This window comes from Nerophis ophidion, linkage group LG11 (genome assembly GCF_033978795.1).
Source record: "Nerophis ophidion isolate RoL-2023_Sa linkage group LG11, RoL_Noph_v1.0, whole genome shotgun sequence".
Taxonomy (NCBI): Eukaryota; Metazoa; Chordata; class Actinopteri; order Syngnathiformes; family Syngnathidae; genus Nerophis; species Nerophis ophidion.
The window spans coordinates 59,394,905-59,406,704 of record NC_084621.1 but is presented as its reverse complement, the minus strand read 5'-3'; the positions used below and the strand labels follow the sequence as shown (position 1 = coordinate 59,406,704).

Genomic DNA, 11,800 nt, shown 5'->3' with positions numbered 1-11,800 from the left:
GGGGAAATTGTCGCTTTAACGGTCCGTATTAATCCTACTGCTGGTGGCTGCCATTATAAACAATGTGAATATGTGTGGAGCCCTGCAACTTGTGACGTCACGCGCACATACTTCCGGTAAAGGCAGGGCTTTTCTATCAGCGACCAAAAGTTGCAAACTTTATTGTCGATGTTCTCTACTAAATCCTTTCAGCAAAAATATAGCAATATCGCGAAATGATCAAGTATGACACATAGAATGGACCTGCTATTCCCGTTTAAAGAAGAAAATCTCATTTCAGTAGGGTTTTGAGTTTTAGTTGTATCCCTTTTTGTTTGGTTTAAAAAAAAAAGGCATTTTTTCTCAGAACAAGAAAACACAAACAATAACAAGTATGTGAAGGAATATTGAGTACTGCATTAACGGCAGGAAAAGTAGGAAACATATTAAATTATAAAATGGAATAGATTTTTATTTGACAAGATGTTGAACGTCAAACAATAACAGACACTAACAACTCAAAGACACGGTTGTTCTGAATATTTTATTTACGAAGGTTTTGATTGACTGATGACCTCGCCCCCCCTCCCAAAAGAGTAGCACAAATGCAATAACCAACTGCAAATCGTAGGAGTGGCAAGCTGAAAACAACGAAAACAGCACGTGATAGAGAGCTCAGTCAAAAGGTTAACGGTATCACAGACAAAACGTGTCATTTTTAAAAAGTGCATTCACAAACATGACAAATACTCTCAACTCATGATGTCTATCTTTATGAGATACAAAATATGCATACCTGTTTTAGATTTGTCTGTATTTTCTATACATAGATATTTCTTCAAAAGGATCACTTCTTTTATCTTTTTTTTTTCTTTTTACAAAGGTTAAAAGCAGGGTTGTGGTCATAGCAGCTTTGGACATCTCCATTCTCATATAATGTTGTCCCCATGTACTTTACACATCATCTCACCAAATATCCAAATAAAAACCAACACGTTATCCTTGTTGTTAAACTGAAATGACTTAGTTGTCTTTACTAAAAGACATATTCGTCAGTGGAGCCTGCAGTTTGGAATATAAAAACAAAAGTCTCGATAAAATGGTTGGGCCATTAAATATATTTTCGTATACCCGCTTTTTTGTCAATATTATAAATACTAAAGACACAGGACAATATTATAGGACGATGTTTGGAGAGACTAACTGTAAAGATTAAAATAGTTGAAACTTTATATTTTTTTCAAGTTTTCTAGTTCATGAGAAACAAAATTTTGGGTGAGCACAAAAACACTATACGGCAGTCCATCCATGGCCCTTTTTTAATCTAAAAGAACACTCATACTGAAGGTTGACTGAATGCCTATGAACAAACTTTCTTTCTTTTCGGTTTTAGTCCTTCCCAAGATGTTTGCTTATTGTAAATAAGGCAAAAATCCTGGTTATCTGGTGAATTCATAAAAGCAGTCAAACATACAGGTAAAAACTGTAAGTATCATGCAAATCTTGCAAGACAACATATTCCCAAACAGGAGACAATGCATCTTTCATAATATCAAGTGGAAGGGGAATGAGACTTCTAATCAACACTAAATACATTTTCCAAAACCAAAAAATATTTCATCTGTACATAACATGAGTTTTAGATTGGATCAGCAGTTTCCTTCTGTGTTGTTAGACTTTTAGTCTTTGTTGAAAGAAATGCATCTTTCTTTAATTGATCCCAATTTCTTTGTTTTCCTCCATATACCTGGAGAAGGGACGACCTGTTCCGACCTCAAGTGTATTTTTGTCAATTCCTGTCATAGGAGGGCTACTGCCTGTGTGGAGACGGTCCATTGCACCAGGCATGGCCCCCAGTGAAGTGATTCCTGCACTACCAAGGCTGATGGGCAGCGGGTTGATACCTCCATTTTGGATCACAGAGATTTCATTGTTCTTCATGGCCAAGCCATTGGTGATGGCGGCAGCATACTGGTTCCAAAAACCGGGGTCAACGTTCATAGCCCGAGCTGCCAGGTCCTTTTGGAACATCTCGCTGAACTTCATGGCATCCCCTCCCAGCAGGGCCATTGGATTTTCCACAGATAGTCGCCGTCCCCTACGTGCTGGTGCATTGTTCCACATGTGCGTTCCCATGTGGACCTAAAACAAGCAAGCAAATTGGGTATGAGCGAATGATTATGAACGTCACAAAAAAACAAGAACGTTTTTATGGAAGATGAGGAGCTGAAATATTGTCTACTTTACTTACATCATTCATAACATAGTATACCCCCCAAAACTGCACCAATAATCTAGTTAGTACATACCTTTAGATTGCCTTTAGTGGTGAAAGCCCGTCCACAAATGGAGCAAGCAAATGGTTTTTCTCCAGTGTGTGTACGTTCATGGATTTGCAAAGCACTGGCAGAAGAGAAGTTTTTGCCGCAAGAGTGGCAATTGTGCTGCTTTGGGGTGCGTCTTGGTGGCGGAGGAGCCAACATTGGATTGGTGCTGGGGCTTAGGTTGGTCTGGGGAGCTGCAGCTGCGGGAACCTGAATGCCCACAGGCAGGTGGGAACTGTCACCCAGAGACATTGACTTGCTGTGTCCGTTCATTTCCATTTTGATCATATTTGACACTGTGCTGGCCAAGTTAGGAGTGTTTAGACCTGAAACAAAAATGTCAAACTGATACAGGAATACTGAAAAATAAATTATACATTTTATAAAGCATGTTGTCTGTGGCTACATTTTTAAAGAAACATTTTTGTTGAAATAATTCAATAAAACCAATTTGAGGTCATAAAATAAAGGCAAGCGATAATGAAACTTCAATTTTTGATTATACGCACCTCGATCTCTATTTAGAAAAAGCATACTGAAGTGGTTTTCCTCCTTGATAAAGTGTCTGCTTGGTTGAGTAGCGGTCAGGTCCAGGGCCCCATTGCCTTCTATAGCAGGAAGTGGAGACGGCGTGTCTGATTTTTCAGACTTAACAGTAGCAATGCTAGCTGTATTGTTTTCCTGGTCATCTTCTACTGCCATTGCCCTGCTGTTGTTGTTCACAGTAGCTGGGGACTTAGATTGTTGGCTTTCGGTGTGGCTGTGAGCTGGAGACAAATGTTGCAAAGAACCAGAAGACTCTGACAAAGCAGGGCTTCCCAACATTTTAGATTCTGCATCCCCGACAGCAGATAGAGAGTCGGTGGTAAAACATTCATTCTGGCCTCCATAACTGCTGCAATTTTGCGGAGGCTTTTGACTGAATGAACTGGTTATATTGGCAGTGCAATCAATCATCTTCATCTGGTTCTCCATAGCAGCAATGCTAGACATTATAGAAGTTGGTGGAGAACTTCCAGGTGAATAAGGTTTTAATGGGTCCATATCACACTCTTTTAGGTCAACTTCATCATCGATAGCCTGCTCCATTTCATCCAGAAGATCATCGTCATAATTACTCATTGCATCCAAGCTTTTTTCATCAAATGAAAGGTCTGTGTCCATTTCCTGGAGGTTGTCGGGCGCTGGAGTATTTGGAATCTGCCCACCCATGTGCATACGGATGTGCTGTTGCAAAACAACAGCATTGGTGAACTTTTTCTGACATATAGGACACGAGTGCTGGACTCGTAATGGGGGTTTGGACCGATGAACACCAAAATGTGTTTTCAGATTTCCTTTGGTGGTGAATGCCCGCCCACATATTTTACATTTGAAAGGTCGCTCGCCAGTATGGATGCGATAGTGCATCTTCAGAGCGCTCTGGCAGCTCAGAACACGATGGCAGATGACACACTGGTTAGGGTCAGTCATTTTCTTGTCAATGTTTTCAACGAGCTGCTGCAACTTTGATGTCTCCGAAGTTTGCATAGAGTCTAGGAGGCCTCCAAATGGAAATTTGGCCTTAAACTGATCGGAGAGCATGGGGAGAATAGGATGTGACACTGAGTTTGAATTAGGGTTTGGACTGTTGGTGGGTTCAGTAACCTGGGCAGAGGTTGACATTGTTGTTGAGGTGACTGCATTGGAAAGAACCACATGATTTACTGTTGTTGTGGTTGTGACGATTTCCCCTGGCCTAATAGAAGAGGTTGGTGGCAGGAGAATTCCTTCAGGTTTTAAGACGGGAGGTACATCAATACCTAGAGTGGGTTTTGGAGAAGTTGAAGTAGTAGTAATTCCAGAGTCAATGACAATGTTTGGGGACAAAGATGCACAATCGCTTAAAGGGGGAGATGGCCTCTGAGGGGACCTATTGAGTGGAGTGAGGCTTGCTGAATCACCAAAACTCCCCATCATACTTGGTAATGTGGGCGGAAGTTGGAGCCCAACTGAGGTGGGAACAGTAGGGAGTACAGGCTTACTGTCAAGCCATGTGGTGACAGGTTTTTCCGGGGGCAAAGACATACCATATGGTATGCCTGAGCTAGTGGGTACATTGTCCAGGTACTCCGGTACAGGGTAGGGGTTCATTTGAATATGAGGGTATTTTTCCTTGTGCCTTTGGAAGTGGACTTTCAGATTTCCCTTGGTAGAGAATCTGTTACCACATATGTTGCATTTGTAAGGCCTCTCTCCAGTGTGGGAACGCAGGTGGATTTGTAGTGCACTATCACTGCCAAACACCTTGGCACAGAACCGACACTTGTGCTTGAAAAAAGGGTCTTCAGAGCTTGGTTTAGTGTCAAATACAGAAACATTTGGGGGTTTTCCTTTGCGATGTTTCATCAGAGCAGATAGGGGGTCAAGTGCATTTGCTGTTGCTGCTATGCTAGCCAATGGGTTTGGGAAGATAACACTACTTGATGAGCTGTGAGACATGAGTGGTAGACTGGAAGCTGAGCTCAGGAGGCTGCTGTGACTGAGTGATGGCGGACTGTTGGAGTTCCTGGGATTAGCAGAACTGCTACTGATGCTATCGCTTCCTGTTACACAATTGCTCATGCTTATTTTGGTGACTGAAGATGAACAGGAGGAAAGAATAGATGTCAAACCGGAGGCAGTGGGTGCGGGAAACATTGAAATACTCGAAGATGTGTTGGGGAGTAAAGAGTTAGATTGCTGACTTCGACTTTGTGATGATTGAGAGAGAGGCCCTTCTATTGCAGAGGTTAGAGGTGACGAACCTTGACCGTTGAGAGAGGCTGGCAACCTCACAGGCAGCTGATGGACTGGGGGAGTGATAAAGTTGTGAAGTTGAAGTTGACTTGCAACTGAAGGGGCACAGGTGGACAAAGGAGCTGGGTTTCCAGCCACAGTGTTGTGGTGGTTAAGTGCAGGCTGGGAGGCAGACTGTCGGTTCATCAGAGCCACTTGACTTCGGATTTGTTCTATCAACTGTAGCTGATGTATCTGCTGCTGCTGAAGAGCCATCAGCTGGTCCAAGATCATGGGGATAGCCATGGTGGAAACGCCACTACCCGCTGCCGCCCTTATGCTCTGAGAAAACTGGGCAACTGCCACCCGAGTGCCATGTAGAGTTTCCAGGGTAACATTAGTGCTTGGCATTGTATAACTGGCAGCACTTTGGGGAGCAACATCATCAAGCTGAGGTAGACAACCGTCTGCTTCAGGGGATGCTACATCTCTTTCATCGAGATCCATGTTTTGTTCAGAGGATAGTTCCACCTCCATATCCTCATCCTCCTTTTCAAGGGCACTGACCCCAATTGAGTTGGTTATCTCTGGGACTTCCTCCCCATCACTGGCAGGAGAGTGTTGGCCCTCCCTGGCATCCTCACTGTCAGCCTGTTCGCTTGGACAACTGGGCACAGGGGAGGGTTCTGGGTACTCCTGGGAGGTAATAGGTGTTTCCTCATTGTCATTTACAATAAGCACCAGTGGGTTCTTGGTGCAACTCTTCAAATGTTCACAGAAATCAGCCCACTTGAAGAACTCAGCACAACACTTTTCACATACATGAGTCTCTTCACTGCCACTGCGGCTTTCATTCCCGCTGTCGGCATCCTCCAGCACATTACCTCGGGCTGTGTGGAGGGGACAGAGAAAAAGCGGGGAGGGGAAAAAAGAAGAATTCATGAATAATGAATCAATAAAAAAAGCACATATATTTCACATTGCCTTGCTGCAAAGATTTAACCTTTGTTTTCCCCCCTCGCTTTAAACATAAAAATCAATACATATATGTACATATTTTTTACTCCCTACAAATTGCCTCAGTTCACCAATTGTTAAACCTCGGTTTATACGTACCCACTCTGTCTATAGAGTCAGCTAATAATTTTCTTTGTGCAATCCATCAAATTATGAGAGCCTATCAATTGTGGATACCGCCGCTTAATGAAATTCCATAGAGCCCATTGATTTCCAATATTTCATACAATTCACAGCTACCTTGTCTGTTGGGTACAAATCATGACTTTGATGGCCCTATTAGGATTCCCCTCTGATATCAGGCAGCTGAATTTCCACCTGAATCTCAAATGCAGTCTAATATTTAAGAGTTAAATCCTTGACCTTGCAGGACTCCCTGCTACCGCACAAGCAAAAATAAAGGCAAGGATCTGCTGCCAAGAAATTATTGAAATTATTAAAAAAAAGTATTAAAAAGAAAAAATGTCTTATGCTGTTGCTTTGCCACTTTCTCTCTCCCTCTCCCATGCTTTCTGAAACAAGACTCAACAAATTGCATGCTAGTGTGAAGCCAGCAAAGTCCCTGATTAGTTACACATGTTTAATCACATTTGCAGGAAGCCACTTCCTCCTCCACATGCGACCATTCGAGTCGAACAAGCCTGACTTATTTCACACCTTATCAAAACCATTGGCTTCCCCCCTTGTGCCCATTATTATCATTTGTATTATCTATCTGTCTTTGGTATTAAATTTATGTCGATGTTAGTCTAAGGCATGCCTTTTTTTTTAATCACAGTCCTTTGAATTTTCTTATATTTTAAGGTTCTATTAATTTAACAAAATATAGGCAATATGACAATGCATAAGGCGGAATTAACACATTTCTAAAAAAAAAAAAGCTCATGCTTTAAAACAGTATGAATATATATATACACAGGTTTGAGGTGATGTAAAGACTGATTCAAAGAAATCAGTTGTAGAAATCCTCTAAAACAGTACATTTCAAACTAAGCATTTTTAATTAATAGCAATGGTTTCACTGTGTTTTTTGGCGCTGTTTATACTTGCCATGAAGCAATAATTTGCACTAACTAATTATTAAGGAAGGTGTAATATACAGTAAATGCCTATTCAAATATCCATATTTATGGTCTGTAGCTTACATTTTTTGTAAACATGCATGCAATTATTTAGAGTTAAAAGACAAATAAAATAGAATTGTAATATATATGTGCAAAATGTCAAATTAGTGAACCATCAATTGATTTTACATGTTTAAAATGTGTAAATACAATTGAAACACTGGATTATATTCGAAGCCAAAATCAACAAGTAAAAGGTGGCGAGTGAACAGAAAAGACAGCCACACACGGCAGGAGGTTGAAAATCTCCTTAGCCCAGCCGAGGACAGAAGAAACCATTTCCATAATTGAGGGCTGAAAGGTCAACACAAATGAGAAGGCATTGTGTTGAGCTGATTAGTTATTAGAATGGTATTACTGTCAATCTCTTTTACTCTTTCATACAATTACAATTGGAAGCCTTTGTGTGTCCCTGTGACCCCACACTCACATACAATAACACAAACATGCATACCTTTTGACAACTGAAAGATAATTAAATATCATTCCTGTATTTAATTTAGTTTCCCCCTGTTTGATTTGACATTAATTCAATTCAAACATGGTCATCAATGTATCTCAGTTCACAATTTTTAAATATTTTGAGCCATGTTCCAAGATTTGTAAATGTAACGATGTGCATCAATGTGCACTTTCACCGTGGTTATGTCCTTCTTGAATAAAACTGACAAAATCGGAAATGCAAAAGCAATATATATATATGTAATTATAAACAAGTTTTTGAAATTGCTACTGTGGTTCACATACAGTATCATGGTGTGAAGACGACATTTTGTGGTTGTGTGTTTGTAAGACAGCGTGCGTGTGCATGGGTGATGAGGTATTGATTTTTGTAAAGCGTGACAAAAAGGGCCAAAAAAAAAAGGGAATTTAATGAGTTTTTCATTGCTTCAAGAGTCTTTGTTTACTCCGATGCAAATATTAAGATGAGCACAGTCAATCGGGTGATTGTGCACACTGAATCTGTGTGTCTGTTATCATGCTCAACAATCTTTGGCATGCTAACTGAAACCACTAATCTAACATATCAGATGAAGTATTCATGCTTTTTTTTTTTTGCCACTGATTCTGTGAAAACCAGGCACTGAATGGTGCATTGAAGCCCTGGACAATCACAAACGGTGCCATTCTTGACCATTCCCACATTCCCTAGATGAATATACAGCGAGAAAAACCACATGGGTAACATTTGCAGCATGTTAAAAAAAAACAGACATTACTTTTTTTTATGTACAACTCTTCTACAACTATTGGAAAATGAATTTTGATTTCATTTAACAAAAGATACATAGAAAAAACAGGTTGGTAAGAGACTTTAAAAGTGTCTCTCCTCCCTGTTTAAATGGTTTCGGAATAAATATAGAGGGGGAAAGTTAGTTAGTATTTGTTCCCTTACAATTAGCTTTACTCCAATATATTTGCCAGTAAAATACCAAAAAAAAAAACAGTTTTAAAATTTGAATTGAGAAAATGTCTGTAGCTTTTATCACTACACCTTTTCCATCTTCCAGACCGGTGATGTCTCTGGCTATATCGACAGCATTTTGTGGAATGAGTACGCGCAGCCTCAGACATCATACACACACTCCAGCGTGTGTCATCCGCCTGCATGGTCAGCGCTACTGCAGAGTGGTACAGTCATATCTGAACTAACAGAGAGACCTTTGTCGTAGCCTGCAGATGCGGAGCAGACAAAACATTAACGATTTGTTTGTGTGTGCATTTGCAATACAGTAGCCAAGGAGAGCTGTCTTTTTTTCTTACTCAAACCAAACTCCCAAAAAGATGGAGAATATCAGAGACGTTCACCCTCTAAAATGTTTTGCAAAAGGCCTTGGATGGTAATTTTCAACATTCTTATTGACAACAGCCCCACTGGCATCGAAATAGGTAAATGCTAAATAGAGAAAGAAAGCATCATATGTTTGCAGTGTGTGGAGGTAAATAAAACACAGTCCTGTTAAAGTGAGTCATATTTAAGTGCCTTCTTGAAGACATTATGGCTCTCTGTGTGGGTGGTCCACCAGCCTACACCCATCGGTGAGAGGGGATTAAAACAAAAGCCAAACAAAGCCTCACTGCGGGGAAGGGGGCAACATGCATGTTAACACTATCAGCAGGGTCTTCTTACAACATTACACTGATTGCATCCAAGTAATAGCTCAAATAACACAACAAACTTTTTTTTTTAACTGCAATATTTTTTATTTTTTTTTGCAATTGGGCCTGAAAAGACTGTAATGGAATTTTAAATTGCAGGCTGCTAATGCACAAACAAACAATAGTTGTTAAAATGAAAATTAAGGGTGTTTAATTCTACAACCACAAGATCCTTCCCAAAACTTTCCAGGGGTGAAAGTTTAAATGCATGTTGTGTGCTTGTAAACGCTGGCGCCTCGATGCAGAAGCATTAACCCAGCCTTTAGACATCTTAAAATCCGCTGTCCGCACAGGAAGTGGCGACAAGAAGAGGAGCCTGTCACCGTTCGCACTTTCTAGGACACCAGAACACTGTGCAGCCAAGGTCAACGGCATCCATGTTCTAATTGTTTAAGGATCTTGACACCAAGCTGCAGGACCTGCTCGACTGAGCTGGACAAAGGTTAAGTCAGCAAGCTTTATAAAAGCACTCCTAAACAACCCCCCCCCTCTCCCTTCCGCCCCTTCTTTACCCAATCCTGACACACACGACAACCCCCAACACCCCTGGAGTGGGGCACATGTCCAGAAGCCCTGAGGGGCAGATGATACCCCACACATGGGCTTGATGGGACTTGTGGAAATGAAGTCACTCACACAAATAAAAAATACAGACAATTTTAAAAATAAAAATGACCTAAGTGAAAGCGTACGGCGCTTTCTGACAATTAACAAGCAAATTATGAGCACAAATACAGACGCTTGACTTCTACTTGTCTAAAAATGTGATTTAATGTCTGAAAAATACAGACTCTGACGATCAGCGTTGTATTCAGTGATCAGTGGTGCTGCATAAGCCTGCCGCTGAGAGTGTGTTCATGCTGCGATGCATTGACGTGTCACCCGTTGGGCAGCTTCGGATGTTTTTCTGAAGTGTGTGTTAAGTGTGTGTGTGACAGGGTAAAAATGAAGAATAAAACAAACTCTACAATTTCTATCTTGCATGACACTGGGAAGGCCGGTTTAGTTTAAGAGAAAGTAAGGAACATTCCATTGCTAATCCCAATTTGAAAAACAATGGCAGACAATATAGGTGTGTTTTTAGTTTTTATGACCACGTAAAAAAAAAAGAGAGGAAGGTGGTAAAACTGAGAACAATCCAGTAAATACTTGTTTTTTTCTCTCTTTGCATTACAATTTCACAATGAAAATACTCAACTGTGACGATAAAGTGTACACATCTTGACTGGCAACTTATCATCTAATATCATAATATTACTATAATCCATGTGGCCTTCTGGAGAGACAATTGAACAGTCTTTCTCACCCTTTTCTTTTAAGCCTTTTAGAATTCAGCGATGTTGCTGTTCAATCTAAATTAAACTAAAGGGATGTCAGGGTGCCAACAACCACCCGCAAAGGACAGCGCCTCCATTATTAATACATTTGTGTGAGGAATACATAACGATTTAGAAAAATAATGATTTTATAATTAATACAAATAATTTACTCGTACATCAGCACTCATACTGATTGTTTTATTTCATACCAAAATGAATGGTCTCTTATATAGTTTACTTTGTAATATTGCCTTTAACATCATAAACAAATTTGATATCGTCAAGTTAAATTATACACACTTATATTTTTTTAATACATCGGCATTTATATTATTTACTGAACTGTTTTCATTTCTTTTAGGGTGCAGAATAAACACATGACTGTCACATCAATATTGTCCACATAGTGATGGAAATGGGAACAAATCAAGTGTGCTAAATTTATGTGAGTGGTGGTGGTGGGGGGTAAACAAAAAAAGATTTCCATGACAAAACATGGCTTCGACCTGCACTGGAATTAGGCGTTTTGTTCTCCTTGGTGGAGGCGCGGAGGGACAACACACTCCTACCCTCATGCAACACAATAATTAACATTTTAAAAGTGATTTCAATATGAACTCAAGCTTCTTCTTTTTTTTAAACCACTTGAAGTATTAAAGACAGCTCTGAATAGACTGCAACATGTCACGTTGTTAATGTGCCCTCAGGGATGCTCATGCAAAATGTGTCAGCATTTAAAAACCATTAGAATTGTTTAATAAAATAGCAAACATATTTTTTTATTCACAGTATTTTCAGGCCTTTAAAGGCCTTTAGGTAGGAAATACCTGCTGTGCAGTTAAAGTGTGTGCATTTTGAACAGTAATGTGCATTTTAATGGTACACAATTCAGTCGTGTAGAGCAGTGGTTCTCAAATGGGGGTACGCGTACCCCTAGGGGTACTTGAAGGTATGCCAAGGGGTACGTGAGATTTTTTAAAAATGATCTAAAAATATCAACAATTCAAAAATCCTTTATAAATACATTTATTGAATAATACTGCAACAGAATGTGAATGTAAGTTCATAAACTGTGCAAAAAATACAACAATGCAATATTCAGTGTTGACATTTAGATTTT

General features: G+C 40.1%; 1 protein-coding gene across 1 annotated transcript in view; it reads right to left on the bottom strand.

Annotated features, from left to right (window-relative positions):
- Positions 1-509: 509 nt before the first annotated feature.
- sall3a (spalt-like transcription factor 3a) overlaps positions 510-11,800 on the bottom strand; it is a 12,816-nt gene continuing 1,525 nt past the window's right edge. Inside the window, exons 2-4 of the mRNA XM_061916355.1 lie at positions 2,813-5,950; positions 2,289-2,629; positions 510-2,121 (exon numbers count right to left, since the gene is read on the bottom strand). Coding sequence (XP_061772339.1) covers positions 1,690-2,121; positions 2,289-2,629; positions 2,813-5,950 — 3,911 coding nt within the window. The 3' untranslated portion in view covers positions 510-1,689. The remainder of the gene's footprint in view (positions 2,122-2,288; positions 2,630-2,812; positions 5,951-11,800) is intronic.